The following is a 16,313-nucleotide window of genomic DNA, read 5'->3' on the forward strand; positions in this document are numbered from 1 at the left end:
GCGTTGCATAACCTTTCAAGCGTTGGATAATAATTGGTGTAGATATAGTGCACTTTAACAATGCAGGACAAGATATATCAAATGCACACCTAAGTACGGATACTTATAAGCGTTGTTCGAGTTTAGATGCACATACACCCTATTTATAACCTCAAACAAACTGGGGGTAGGGAAACTGACGTGTTACAAAAAAAACTACATTATTTATTCGCGTTCACGACTTGCCGGACTCAAGGAATCGATATTCAAGCACACTATATAAGAAGACGTTTCTAGACACGATTGTGATGAGATAATAAGCATAACTGACATAATATCAGCATATTTCCAATTGATAAGAAAATCTTTCGGTTTGGTAACGTTAATAAATTTCAGGAACGAACTATATTTAAAAATAATATTAAATTGTAATTTGCCCTGCAAATCACATCAGTAAAATTTATAGGAAAATATTTAGGTTTGGTAAGTGCCCTGCAAATCACATCAATAAATTTGAAAAGAAAATATTTAGGTTTGGTAAGTGCCCTGCAAAAAACATTAATAAATTTACTAAGAAAATATTTAGGTTTGGTAAGTGCCCTGCAAATCACATCAGTAAATTTGATGAGAAAATATTTAGGTTTGGTAAGGTTAATGACTATCGGGAACGAACTATATTTAAACACGATATTATATAGTAATTTGCCTTGCAATCCCGTTGATAAAGTCAACAACCCGCGGTTGGTGACGTTAGTAACATTTGGTCGCGAACGACAGTTAACACATTCTTCGAGGAGACTATGTTAAATAAAATATATAATAGAAAATATACAATATTATTATTAATTTAATCTGTAATATATAAAAGAATAATAANTCGCAAAACATTTTTCGACTCAGACGCGATTATACATCAGAAAATGAAGCTGAAAGATGATAGTGGACTCAGCCTTAGGCTAAGTAGCCGTCTCGAGTTGGTACACTTGACGGGACACTTACCGTTGGTTACGGGATCCTTACCGTGAGAGGACACTTACGGACGGTACACGGGACACTTACCATGAGGAGACACTTACGGCCGGTATGAGTGTACAGAAAAACGGGGAAAAAAACAAATCGTCGCAGGCGATAGAGTGAACGTGCGGTAGCGATTCAGACCCAACGCACCTCACTCACTGATCCCTAACACTCCCAACAAGCCTTACCACAGTACCAACCAGCCATAACACGTTCCCAATAAGCCCTGACCCAGTGTCAATATGCCTTAATAGCCCTAAAACAGTTCCAATAAGCCCTGGCACAGTGTCAATAAGCCTTAATAGCCCTAATCCTTTCAAGCCAAATCCACCAATCATAGACAAGAAAATAGAGCGTAAGTACTTACGTTCACTTAGCGAGTTTTGAAAGTATGGCCCCAGCAGATCTACTGCAAGATAGCAGCTGTCATTTCTAGAGCTTATTTTGACTTAGTATCGTTCATTTCGACATAAGATCGATTTCGATGTAGAAGCATGCATTCCTATCTAGCATCGTTTATGCCGAACAAAGATCGCTTACTTCGATCTATCATTGTTTATTTTGATCTGGCATCGAATTTATCTCGGTTCAGATCGTTGATCGATAGAACCGTATATCATACCTTGGCTAATTAATTAAATTTATCAAATTAAAATAAATTGAATCAAGTACTCATCTAATTTCAAGCGCAGGCGAGTGACACTCTAATCTTTTTCTCGTCGGTGATATATAGGTTGGTTTAGCTTGAAAAGCCACAAATGATTTTCTGACAGAGTTATGTATGGGGGCGGTGGAACATCATTGCACATCTTATTACATTTCGTAATAAGATGTTTAAATGTGAACTCTTGCATATTTTTCAACGCGGTCATCAAAACGCCAGCGTGGACAACTAAGAGTGAGTGAGTTTTTCGGGCTGATGAGCGAGACAATTAACAGTATTAGCGGAGCGTACACTGAAAGAAATCAGTGAGACTTTGTTAAAATATTGATGCTTTTTTTTGCCCATCAGTGCGTCATACTGACCCAGTTTAGCGTATCAGTGCTTCGTGCAAAAAGTGAGTCACAATTTGGACAACATTATGCCACGTGCATTTTTTTTTTTGCGTCTGCACTTCTGTGATACGACACCAACTCTAGCAAATTTTTATTTTAACGCACGTTTGTCATTGTTTTCGAGAATGCGTATGTATGATGCATGCACGAGTAGTAACTAGGGAAAAGGTGCAATTGCACAAATGCATTGTCTGCACAATATAAAAATTTCCGACGCAGAATAAAGTGATATGGGTTATAAAACAATGACTAAATATATTGATTATTAAATTAATTAGAAACAAAACTGAAATCAGCTAAGAATTACACATTGTCGTAACCTTCCGTCAATAGAATAAAAGAATTAGAAGCACGAAGCATCTGTTTGCAGAGCGCTTTTAAATGCTCACGTGGGTATGCTTGACATGCAATAAAATCGTAACCAATAAATTGAGCCTCTTTCCGACCATCAGAAGAACAGTTTTCAGAAGGCTTTTTATTGGTAGATTCACACACACAATTCAGCGTATGAAACACTCGGAGATATCAGTAACGCTCAAAAACTGTTTAATTTCACATGAACTCACATTTTAAGCATTAAAATTCAACGTACAAATTTCCGAAGAAAATATCAACAAATATAAATTATCCCACGTGGAGAAAAGAGGAGCCGTTCGCATATAAGGCTTCGTCAGTTAGCAACAGTTTTCGATGACCCTTCGAAAGAAGGGCAGTCAATTAATTATTCAGACTTCAGCACGATTAAAACCTTCGAAGCGAAGATTTAGTCTTGGCGTTGAGCAGCTCGAGGCACGCAATGCATGAAATGAAGATATGACGGAGCAGCGATGACCATCGTCGATAAGTCGCCAACATAGACGTGAGAGTTGGTACAAGTCACACACTCGTCGAGAATTAAAACAACAGCCAAATTAGACTGTTGATTAGTAGATAAATATTGCGAGACGAGCGGATGAAAGACGGTGAATCTAATACCAATGTTTGCTTAGACACAAACCGAAGGTACGCAAACTGAACTAAGTTCTTCGTAATATTTTACAACAAAAAGTGGGGAAAGGATCCAAGAATATAATCGCAAAATGCAGATCATTGTGGATATTCATCCCTATCCTCCTCGGGAGTGGATGGTATCCAGGGAGCACGCATTGCTGTTGATGAAGGAAAGGTGAATGTAAATGGTGACCCAGAGACTGGATTGCCCGATGATTGAGGCATCGTTGAATTGAATGTCGGCATGTGAGAAAGTGCCCCTCCCAAGTTAGCTGGGAATGGAACGTTCAACCCATAAGGGCCGTTAAATATCGGCACCATATTAGGAAGATAATGCGTAGTCGTTGAAGAGAAACGTAAAGTTCTGTTAAAATCTAGAGACGAAATGTTTATAGAATTAGAAACAGGTGTCAGGCCCGTCGGACCAAATAGGGTAAACCGAGATTCAAATAGCTGAGTGAGATTGTTAATTGAGTCCGCGGCGTTACCAGATGCAAGACCTCGAGTGCCAGAGGCATCGATGTTCGAATCCTGCGGAGGAACTTGGGACGTGTCAGTTAACCTAGATTCTTGTCCCGGTTTGGAGTCAGCTTTCATCTTCCGGGAACGTTTTCGCTTTGACTGCGGATTGCGGCGCTGTGCAGATGCTGAGGGCGTAGCGGTACTGGTTTGCAGAGGACCAGTGCGCAGGAGACGCTTGTGAGCCTTAATCACACTCGAGTAAAATACGTTGATTTTGGAACAGAGCTCGTTAATATTTGCCGTCGAGGCGAAATTAGTGACCATAACGTTCAAGTATCCAGACGCGGCCGATACCAGGGATCGCAATTGGATTTCGATAAAGGTTTTCCGTTGGTTAATATCATCTATACACTCTGCTTGCAGGACAGCCTCGGGGAGCGCTCGGTCGAATTGGCTCATGTCAATCGACGCAGGGAAGTTGGCTGGGTTACTTGGATCACTTCGAACAGCATACGGTTGTTGCAACCATATTGTGCGAATACAGTTCACATATAACCGATGGTTAGAAAGAAACATTTCAAAAGGAACATTAGGTGCATTGAGATTAAATGCATTTTGTACGTTGTCGTAAACTTGATCAGTGTTGGCAGGTTGACCAGATGGATAAGGTACGAGGTGCAGGTTCTCTGGCTGCTGGATCAGACGGCAGTCGCACCGCGGCCTCCCACCCATACACGCGAGAGGGAAGTCGGTCTGGGCCTTCGAGTCTAGATACGCCCTGGCATCCTTGGGTGTGTGCAAGAAAATCATTACTCTTTGTCTAATAACGGTAACTTTCGTTAAAAGGCATTTTAATATTGACGACGTAATAACGGTATAAGTTTCGTCAACCGGCATTTAAATATTGACGACGTAATAACGGTAACTCTCGTTAACAGGTTAACAGACATTGATATGTTGACGACGTAATGACGATAACTTTCGTTAACAGGCATTTTAATATTGACGACGTAATAACGGTAACTCTCGTTAACAGGCATTTTAATATTGACGACGTAATAACGGTAACTCTCGTTAACAGGCATTTTAATATTGACGACGTAATAACGGTAACTTTCGTTAACAGACATTTTAATATTGACGACGTAATAACGGTGACTCTCGTTAACAGGCATTTTAATATTGACGACGTAATAACGGTAACTTTCGTTAACAGGCATTTTAATATTGACGACGTAATAAGGGTAACTCTCGTTAACAGGCATTTAAATATTGACGCCGTAATAACGGTAACTCTCGTTAACAGGCATTTTAAAATTGACGACGTAATAACGGCAACTCTCGTTAACAGGCATTTTAATATTGACGACGTAATGACGGTAACTCTCGTTAACAGGCATTTTAATATTGACGACGTAATGACGGTAACTCTCGTTAACAGGCAAATTAATAATGACGACGTAATTAGTTAATATAAAAAACATTAATAATGACGACGTAATTAGTTAATATAAAAAACATCATCCGTCACACGCGCATTGAAGTACGATTGTTGGTCATCAGAAGCTGACTTAAAATGTGTTACTTACCTGCATGAGCTCTGAATATTAATTCAATCCAGCATCTGATAAAGTGGTGATGAAAACAATAGTATTTTGTATAGAGGAGGGATTAATAACCAAATTCGCTCAATCTAAACTTGAAGAGAGCCGAAAACATTTCTCGAAAGGCTATCATGATTCTACAGCATCGTCTACATGATTCGAAAAACCAAGCCAACTTTTGACATATGCAAAGCGTAGTGACCTAAGCATATCCGGAATTTTGAGACTTGGATTAGCATGAATTGCATTTCTACAGTGGAAACCAAGATGAAATCAAAATATCGCTTTCATTGATACAACGCGATTGCACTTTAATTGGTAAATATTTTCATATTGAATATGAAAATATGCAGTTGGCCAATATTTGCCAAAAATATTTTATCAAGATACGAAATCAGCACACGTATTACTAACTCGAAAAAGTTTGAATAAGGGGAAGAGATAATTTATTAATATAAACCTATGATCCTACAGGACTTTTGCACTCGTCAGACCAATACTACATCTTTCAATGCAAAATAACGCCTCATTAAAACCTGTAAATATCTTTATTGGCATGAGCAACCCAACAGAAACTACACATAACCCAAAATCCCACATGCGATGCGAAAATGTTCAAGCAAGCTCATCATGGCAGTTCACCGTCAAAACAAAACTTTTCATTCTAGTCTCGGTATCTGAGAATTAAATGGCGGGTTCTCTCCATACTGCCAGGCATATGCCAGTCACGATTCAGCCCAATAATTATAAATATAATCTTTCATGATTTTCATAAGAGCATCCACACCAAGGGCATGACAGGTGCCTTGCACGGCTGGTGTGAATGCTTCCATAGGAATGCATTAAAGAATATTGGACTGGACCGTGACAGGCATATGCCTGGCAGGATGGGTACGCATACAGTGAAAGCAGGTTTGCCCGCGCGGGCAACCTGCTCCAACCTGCCACAAGAATGAACATAGGATAATAATGTAAGTGTTCACAGTGAAAACCTGTACGAATAGGCTTCTGTATTCTATGGTTTCAGGCGCCAGCCTGAGCAGGTAACCAGCACGCTGGCAACCTGCTTTCANCCTAACACCCATCACTAACGACCACTAACACCCTAAGACCCTTCACTAACGACCACTAACACCCTAAGACCCTTCACTAACGACCACTAACACCCTAACACCCATCACTAACGATCACTAACGACCACTAACACTCATCACTGGCGACCACTAACACCCTAACACCCATCACTAACTAGTGGCAGCGCGTGCTGGGGGCGAAACAAGCTCTCCATGTCCAGGGCAATGACAAGTCACGTAAGTTTGCGTGAGTTTTATTGTACCAAATAATATTACAACATTAGAAATGTCCTCTTAAGTCTAGGCGTGAAGTATAGATACAGAAGAGATGGTACAAAAGATCACTCGTTACTTTACAGAGAGGAGAGTACGATACAAAAACGCGTGTTTGCTTAGTCTCACTTAGAGTCTATGTCGGACAATAATGTTGAAATAACGTTGAAATAATGTTGAAATAACGTTGATTAGACGTCGTTTCAACGTCATTTGACTGGAGTCTAGCAAGGGAGGGAGGAGAGGTTGCTTAGCCTTCAGCACTGGCGCCACTGCATATCTTTTAAACCGGCAACACAAAAAAAAACAATCGTAAGTAAAAGAATCCTTCAAGAAATAGGACAAAGGATTTCGCTGCAGGATCAGATTTGGCGAAATTTCTGGGATTTATCTTACCGTTTAGATGTTCTTGGTCAGCAAGCATGAACATTAGCTCTACACAATCAACAATCAGACAGAGGCTCGGCAAAATAGAAGTTTATTAAGATAGAATCTAGTGTCATGAGTGTTGTAAGGCTTGTGTTGCAACACAGGGAAGTGTCATGAGTGTTGCAAGGCTTGTGTTGCAACACAGGGAAGTGTCATGAGTGTTGCAATACCAATTTAATAGATAGAGAAAAAACTATTTTCACCTCAGCACAAAATTATTCCAGTCGATCAGATGGCAACCAGGTATCTAAAAAAAAGATTCATCATCACGATGTATTCCCCATTTCTGAGCCTTCGAAACAAACGCTTCTTATCATTTCCTCTAAACCAATCAGGGTTCATGCCAAGCAAAGATATACCGGAGAAATAGTATATACTGCGGTCATGTTAACAGGAAAATGTGATGCTACAATGGAAGGAACAGCGACAGCAACTCTCGCACATTAACATGGTCACTAAGAAAGCCGGAACCCGGAATGAATTAATTTGGAAAAACCAGAGACCATATCCTGGCGCCTATTGAAGCGTTACTTTAATTATAGCAATTGGACAGAAAAAAAGCTCAACCTGTGACAGCCAGCGCCAGTAAAGCGACAAATCAAAAGATTCATGTACAATTGGAGATGCGACAGCGCACGAGNAGCCAGCGCCAGTAAAGCGACAAATAAAAAGATTTATGTACAATTGGAGATGCGAAAGCGCACGAGCCGAGACTGACAATAGGCTGACGAAATACGGCCGCGATGATGCAGACGAAATACGTTTGCAATGATACGGAATACGTCTGCAATGATACGTAATACGACTGAATGATGCAGACTAAATATGTCCGCGGTAATGCAGATGAAATACGCTCGCGATGATGCAGACAGAATACGCCCGCAGTTGTGCAGACGAAATATTTCTGTTTCATAAGATGTCCTCGGCATCTGAAACCTCGTCGTTCGTGAAGACTAAAAGAAAGCCATTGCGACACCGCAGAGAAGCACCAAGAACCACAACAATATGAAACTAATATCAATTAAAAGAAATAAAGTCAGGAAGAAGAAAACTGTAGAGAAAACTAGCCATCAATCGCGTTGTCTAAAACATAATAACCAAGACTCGAGTATTTCAAGCCCGTCCGCAGCAGGATGAGTGAGACGCAAGGCAACGCATATGCAAGAAGCCACGTAAGATTGGCACGCAAAAGCAGCAACACAATATCCTTTCATTAAGGGATATTAATTTAACAATATTCTTTCGCTGTATTCCCGCAGTAATAGCGAGACAGCAGGTGGCAGAGAGAAGACTTATGACCCATCTATCACTTCCGTCCCCATCCAATCGAATGTTACACAATAAAAACGCTTAATCAAATTAAAATGTCACAAAACAAAAGACGTCTAAGGTTATTCCTTGAGACGAGTGAAGTGCTGTGGCACTCGCAGTGCATTCCCCACCAGTGCAGTGGCACTCGTAGTGCAGTGGCACTCGCAGTGCACTTCCCACCAGTGCAGTTGCACTCGCAGTGCACTTCCCATCAGTGCAGTGGCACTCGCAGTGCACTTCCCACCAGTGCAGTGGCACTCACAGTGCACTTTCCGTCAGTGCAGCAACATTGTCCTTCTATTGGCTACTCTGGCGCATAAAACATGCCACAAAAAATCTAAAGAATGTCAGAGAACAAGAATAGTAGTTGCAAGCCTAACAGTTAGCAAGTTGCGCAGTCAAGAAACCCTACTGGTGTCTATTCCATTAAAGCGATATTCAAGCCAACACGGCATGCCATCACTAGAAGAGTTAACAAAATAGTACCTAAAAATATCATCAGTAAGAGAACTCTTAAACCAAATACGAGTTGAATAAAGACAAACGAACACTCACGCGTTAAACGCTCTCAAGACGCCACCTATCATTAAATAATAAACAAATTGTTCAACATAAATGTTCGAGCTTATCAGTCAATGAAAATTAACCTAGCAAAAATTTTTGGGAGTATTGTGGGTATGAAACATTGCTTATTGAATATGTAAGAAAGAAGCACATAACGTGATTCACATGAAACAGAAATGTAGACGAAGAAAAACACTGAACGACAATGACCAATCGACGAACAAACAAATGAAGTAGGTGAGAGCTAGTGAGAGTTTGTGAAATTGATTTATGAGAACACTTGTGTGTCTATTAGTGCACTCACAAACAAAAATGAACGAGTTAAATTGTCCAACTAGTGACCCACACTTTTGCTGAGTGTGTTACTTTCATGTCTCGCATGCATGGCGAGTATAAATAAATTTGTTCACCATATTGCGTTCAATAGCAAGCATGAGATAAAAACTATACTACACATTTTTTTTCTAAACTTGGCGCACATGAATTTCTCTTCAATTAATAAACACAGAAAAATCAAAATCATTTGATAAATGGAATGGTGAAGGGAGAAGCGATCCAGCGAACACTCTTCAACAGAAAGCCCTATCAAAGACATCATGACCTTTTAAAGACGTCATTAATTATGAAATAATGAGTGGTGTTTGTGATGATATAATGGTGACCAGAAGTGGCGTGAATGGTATGAGCGCAAGCAGCGTTCCTACTTATGAATGATGAAAATAGGCATGCACCATACAATCCATACATCTGAAGTGATGAGGCATGCACCATACAATCCATACATCTGAAGTGATGAGGCATGCACCATACAATCCAGACATCTGAAGTGATGAGGCATGCACCATACATCTGAAGTTATGACGTTAAGCTTGAATTCTTCATTTGATTTTCGTTGTTATCTAATTAACTACTTTACTGAGGTTAACTTGTTTCGTTTGATAACTCTCGTCATTACAAAAAAATTCCTGAATCTTGAGTGTCAGTGGAGTTAAATCTTGACACAAGAGTTCAATTTCAATTAATATTTGCTAAATTTCTACTTCGCAGTTAATACAAAGTGATGAAGACATCATCACAGCAGATGCGTTAACCTTCGTGTTCAAAGATCCTCCAACACTAAACTATCAGAAACTCTAAATAATGATCCCAGGCTGCAGATTAGGATCATAATCCTGTGATGAATCAGAAATTTACAAGAATACAAGCGAAATTCCACAGTGGTCATATCACCGTAAGATGATATAAATTATTCAGAGCTTAATAGTTCCCCAGGCCGTTCCATTTAAATTATTTACGAGTTCATACCTCAGTCAGTCCATCTCTGGCGGCTTTTTAAGCTAAACCCGTCAATACTTAAGCGAGTTTTGGAAATGTGGCTCTCGGGCATTTAATCCTCATTAACTAAATCAGTTCTGCGATGCGATACGTGCAGCCGAAGCCTGTGGGTGACACTTAAAAACGAGTTCAGGTTTGACCTGAAATAAACCTAACCTCAGCATGGTAAGACGCTCGACCAAACCATTTGTTTCAAACATGTTTTACCTGAACTAAACCTAACCTCAGCATGGCATGACGCTCGACCCAACCGTTTGTTTCAAACATGTTTGATTCAATAGGAACCTAACCTTAGCATGGTATGAGGTTCGACCAAACCACCCATTTCCAACATGTTTGATTCGACGACCTCAGCTTAAAAGCCTAAACCAACACAAGTTGCGGACATCAAGCCAACATTCATTTGAAAACAGTACCCGTTCTTGGATTTTTTCATAAGCAGAACGGGAAAATCAGTAAAGTTTAAGCTGTTTAGTAAATTTAGCATGTGGAGTGCAGCTTTTGTTGAAAAAGTTATAGTTACATAGGACATGAAGTAGACGATAGCGGCCGCAGCAAAGCTCAACTATTAAAAACGGTCTCAACTTCTAATCATAGCGAGTTGTTGGTGTGGTTGCTGTGGTTGTGGTTGCTGCTGGTGCTGGTGTTGCTGCTGTTTACTGGGATGATCACTCACAAATTTGAGCAAATTCCAGTCAAAGACATAGTCGTAAGTGAAGCCCTGGCGATGGAACAGTTGTCGGAACAGCTGCCGCAGGTGACTGTAGTCGGGCTTCTCTTCGAAGCGCAGAGGGCGGTACACGGGACACTTGCCACGTGGGGACACTTACGGGCGGTACACGGGACACTTGCCATGTGGGGACACTTACTGGCGGTACACGGGAAACTTATCCTGTGGGGAAACTTACGGGCGGTACACGGGACACTTGCCATGTGGGGACACTTACTGGCGGTACACGGGAAATTTACCATGCGGGGACACTTACTTGTGGTACACTGTACACTTACCATGCGGGGACACTTACAGGTGGTACACGGGACACTTACCAAGTGAGGACACTTACGGGCAGTGCACAGGACACATTACCATGAGTCAATAAGCCCTTATAGCCCTAAAACAAATCTAATTCATATGAGACGCTCTATTTCTAAATTCTAACATAGGAAATTTTCAGTAGGCAGCAGAATTCGCATGACCCCACAGAAAATGAAGTCATTGCACAGATCCCAACCCTCCCCACGCACCACGAAAGCCCTTGCACAGATCCCAACCCTCCCCACGCACCGGGAAAGCCCTTGCACAGATCCCAACCCTCCCCACACACCAGGGAAGCCTTTGCACAGANTCGTATTTCTGCCGCTTGGTGGCGGCCTTGAGGCCCTGCCAGGGCAGCGACCCGCGGTTGAAGTACATCAGAATGTAGCCCAGGCTCTCCAGGTCATCCCGTCTGCTCTGTTCTGTAATGAAAACAAGACATATGTACAGTACTGAATGTTGAACGCTATAGAACGATGTTCTGTAATGAGAACAACACCTATGTACAATACTGAACGTTGAACGTTACAGAACTATGTTCTGTATTAAAGCAACAAATTCAATACCCAAATTTAAGACCATTTTCTGCGTTTAAGTTCTGTTCTGTAATAACAACAAGATTTTAAGTAACAAGTGACTACGTCATTTTCTGAGCTAAAACATCAATGTAATAGCATAACAGGAAACCATACAAGTTATTTTCTCAGTTAGCATTGAAACATCAATGTTATGCTGGGAAAAGAACGACAACAAACATTGTTAACTGTAATGACCTATGCCCCGGAGTCATGACCTATGCCCCAGAGTCGTAACCTATGCCCAGGAGTCGTGACCTATGCCCAGAAGTCGTGACCTATGCCCAGGAGTCGTGACCTATGCCCAGGAGTCGTGACCTATGCCCAGGAGTCGTGANATCATGTTTTTGGCATAGTGTGACGATATTAGCATGGTTGCTCTTTATTTTTATGTCATATTAGTAGACAAGTAAAGTAACATAGATACTAACTTCATCATACAAAAGATATTGCGAATAATGTTGCATTCTAGGACGTGAGGTGTTCGAACGGCAGTTTGATGCTGAGATTGCAAGCTATTTGAGTATCATCAAGCAAAGTTGAGAACTTATATCCACGGTATCAGAGATAACTGGGCCTATACTTTCAAAAAAAGTTAAAAGATCGTAAGTTCATCAGCCAATCATTGACGGCCTTTCGAGCAAAATCCACCAATCATAGACAAGAAAATAGAGCGTAAGAACTTACGTTCACTTAGCGAGTTTTGAAAGTATAGCCTCTGATCGTTAGCCACCGCGGCATCGCCGATTGTTATCAGCTAAGCCCACAAACCATCCCGGTATTTGAGATACGTCAGCATCTGTCTCTTATACACATCTAGATGTGTATAAGAGACTAGTTCTGACCTATGCCCAGTAGTTCTGACCCATGCCCCGTAGTTGACCCATGCCCCGTAGTTCTGACCTAAGCCCAGCAGTTCTGACATATGCCCGTAGTTCTTACCTATGCCAAGGTGCGTATTAACGGAGGCGTAACGTGCAGTGCCAGTGAGGTTCTTATTCTCCCGGTAGGGAATGTGTTGGTGGGTACGAGGGTCTCGGTATTTCTTGGCCAGGCCAAAGTCAATGATGTAGACGAGGTTGCCCTTCTTGCCCAGACCCATGAGGAAGTTATCAGGCTTAATATCCCTGTGGATGAAGTTCTTGCTGTGGATGTATTCTATCCGTGTGATCTGCACACAAACGAGAGGCTCAGACACTAGTATTCATTAATGAATATTAGGAACACAATCCAAGAACAAAAAATCAGAACAAGCATTCAAAAATCATGAGGCAAAAATGAGGGGTGCAGCAACAATTCTTCATTGAAGAAATCGAACGTACAATTACAGAGACAGGAATTTTGACCAATAATTCAAAAAAACAAAAAGCATAGGTTAAGCGGGATAGAACTAATTTTCAAGTATGGGGACTGACCAGCTGATCTGCGAGCAGCAGAACAGTTTTGAGGGAGAACTTCCTGGTGCAGAAGTTGAAGAGGTCCTCCAGCGAAGGCCCCAGCAACTCCATCACCATGACGTTGTAGTCGCCCTCGCTGCCACACCACTTGATGGCAGGGATGCCTACGCCGCCTGCCATCATCTGCAATAAAAACGTTCCTTTAGACGTAGCATTTAGGGGAACTGACGTAGCATTGAGACATGTAGGGTAACTGACGTAGCATTGTGACATGTAGGGTAACTGACGTAGCATTGTGACATGTAGGGTAACTGACATAGCATTGTGACATGTAGGGTAACTGATGACACATTGTGACTAGAGGCCTCAAAGTATTATCTGTTATGCAAAATATGTAATTCGTGACACAAGAGACCCTAAGCCTCACACGGCACACATCACAGGTATTAATGGGGACGAAAATAAACAGCGCCTCTTAATACAATGATAACAGATATTAATGAGGAGGAAAACAATCTGCACCTCTTAATTCGGCGAGAGCACGGGTGAAGCCTAAATGGAGAGGAAAACAACTAGTGGTAGCGAAAAGTTTGCAGCTGGAGAGCATGAAATACCCGACGATTCAAAGACTGGATAAACCTGAAATAAAACTCCGGCTCTCAAAGGGGTCGAGATCGATCTCTGAATGCTGAAACGCCTCTACGAAACGCACATGCACTTATTATTCACACCAGCACGTGCTTAGCGTCGATAATGATCTATATATCCGGGCGAAAGTAGCTGATAACCCAATCATGGCTGGCGCTCTGATAAAAATCAACAATAATGAACGTGGGATTTAATTAAAGCAGGATAGGTAGTACGTATGTATACATAGCCCAGAAGCCATGAATAATTTGCCACGCTGTGTAGTGTGAAAGCAATAAGCTACGTATAAAATCAATCAAAAGAGCAACATTCAAAGCTTGGATTGAAAAGCAGTCAATATAGTAGCTAGATTCAAATGGAACAACAAGTTGTTCCATTTGTAAACAACTTTTTTACATGTAAGAGGATGTTGTTTACATGTAAATCGTGTACACACTTGGAGACAAAACGCAAGATATATTTACCGTTGCATTTATTAACGTGTCTATGGCACAGTGAGACGATATTATCATAGCTGCTCTTGATTTTTAAGTCATATTAATAGACCAGTAATAACGTAGATACTAACTTCATCATACAAAAGATATTGCAAATAATGTTGCATTCTAGGACGCAAGGTGTTCGAACGGCAGCTTGATGCTGAGATTGCAAGCTATTCCGAGTATCATCGAGCAAAGTTGAAAAGTTACATCCACGGTATCAAAGATACCTGATCGTTAGCCACCGAGGCATCGCCGATAGTTGCCAGCTAAGGCAACAAACCATTGCGGTATCTGAGATACGTCAAGCAGTATCAGTCATAGCTATACAATCGATGAACCATCAGCCACCAACAATTGAATATTGAAGGAGCAAACTACAGGCGCATCAGAGATGTCTAATTGCCATCATTCGCATCACAACCCTGGTCATCTCTACCCCCACCATCTCCGTACCAGCGTCGAAATTTAAAAATGCAACTTATCGAACTATATTCACATATGTAACAATCGAAGGAGTTATAACTCGGAAACTCGCAGTCCTTGAAATAACGAAAACCCAACCTATGCGAGAAATTCCGTTCGAACAGAACATATCAAATAAAGAACGATAGCTGTAAAGACACGTGTGCGGGCAAACATTAGAATTACACGTTAATTTATCCTGAACAATAAGCAGTTGCGAAGACAAATGACAAGATGTCCTGGTCGTGCACTCAGAGAAATAAGCGAAAAATTATTCAAGTAACGATGCACTTTGTACCCGCGTATGAAATTGATTGACCCAGTTTGGCCAGGCAAAGCGAGTATCAGTGCAACTTCTACTAAAGGCTCATGTTGTGGGCAAGAAAGTGTTGATATTTGTACAAGTAAACCATTCATTTTTCTGAGTGTAGGGAGGGAGCATGCGTGAAGCTGAAGCCTGCCACTCACTATATATACCTTGAAGGCCGCGATCATTCTGCCTGTCTGTGGGGAAATGATAAAACCATACAAGGTGTAGTGTGGGGATATTGCGATAGTTATTACAAAGTGATAGTTTAAACAAGGAGGATAGTTTGATCGGGTCTTCCTAAATGCAGTCTAGCGTCTGACTCGAAGTCTCTGCATGTGTAAGCAAGATTACTCCTTCATCGTCTGAAAAATCTTGTTGCTAATCAATAATAATCAAAGCCGTACTATATCACATACGATTGTATTTTTCGGATGAAGCCGTACTACATCACATACAGTTGTACTTGTGGGATGAAGCCGTACTGCATCACATACAGTTGTACTTGTGTGATGAAGCCGTACTACATCACACACAGTTGTACTTGTAGGATGAAGCCGNATAATAACTTAACCCCACAACTGAGATCTGCAGTCAGACACATCGAGCTCAGCGGTGGGGCGCTCAGGAACAATCCCCCTAGGAACGCGAAATCCCATAGGACTTCTGACGAGTACAGACACGCGTCAGAAGTCCCCCCTGAGGGATGGATACTTATAAGCGTTGTTCGAGTTTAGATGCACATACACCGTATTTATAACCTCAAACAAGCTGGGGGTAGGGAAACTGACGTGTTACAAAAGAAACTAAATTTTTTATTCGCGTTCACGAATTGCCGGACCACGATTGTGATGAAATAATAAGCATAACTGACATAATATCAGCATATTTCCATGCCCAACGTAAATGTTTTTATGCAGATAAAATTTATTTCACATCACAGAATAATTCAGAAATGTCAACAAGTATTCAATAATAGAAGCTAATTTTTTCATAAATCGAACATACAAACAATACGTCAATAATCGTCACAAGATTATTGACGAATTAAAAAGGCTCAATGAAACCCGTGATAATATCAAACTCCAGACTATATGCAGCAACGACCACTGCAAGAAAGGATTTCTCCATGAGCCCGGTGTAGTCTATAAATTTTGTATCAAAGAAGGTTGTAGACTTCTTCATCTTTTGGACTGCATTGGCGTAATTGGACTAACAACCATGATATTGAATATTACAAACAAGCAACTTCATCTCAAGATCATTGATGAATTCAAAAAGCTTGGTGACGCTTTTGACCACAACGTCAAACT

General features: G+C 41.0%; 2 protein-coding genes across 2 annotated transcripts in view; both read right to left on the minus strand.

Moving 5' to 3' along the window:
- Window positions 1-2,303: 2,303 nt before the first annotated feature.
- LOC125178699 lies at window positions 2,304-10,890 on the minus strand. Its single transcript, XM_047883079.1, has 2 exons — window positions 10,770-10,890; window positions 2,304-4,290 (listed from the first exon to the last, which is right to left on the minus strand). The coding sequence occupies exon 2, from the start codon at window positions 4,234-4,236 to the stop codon at window positions 3,139-3,141; it is 1,098 nt and encodes a 365-aa protein (XP_047739035.1). The 5' UTR covers window positions 4,237-4,290; window positions 10,770-10,890; the 3' UTR covers window positions 2,304-3,138.
- The window catches only part of LOC108671787 (casein kinase I-like), a gene marked incomplete in the record, with an annotated part of 14,815 nt that continues 8,062 nt past the window's right edge, over window positions 9,561-16,313 (minus strand). The window contains 5 exon segments of the mRNA XM_018159364.2: window positions 9,561-10,901; window positions 11,335-11,402; window positions 11,405-11,551; window positions 12,647-12,875; window positions 13,120-13,284. Of these exon segments, the coding sequence (XP_018014853.1) occupies window positions 10,674-10,901; window positions 11,335-11,402; window positions 11,405-11,551; window positions 12,647-12,875; window positions 13,120-13,284 (837 nt within the window).

This window comes from Hyalella azteca, unplaced genomic scaffold (genome assembly GCF_000764305.2).
Source record: "Hyalella azteca isolate HAZT.00-mixed unplaced genomic scaffold, Hazt_2.0.2 contig11952, whole genome shotgun sequence".
NCBI lineage: Eukaryota > Metazoa > Arthropoda > Malacostraca > Amphipoda > Hyalellidae > Hyalella > Hyalella azteca.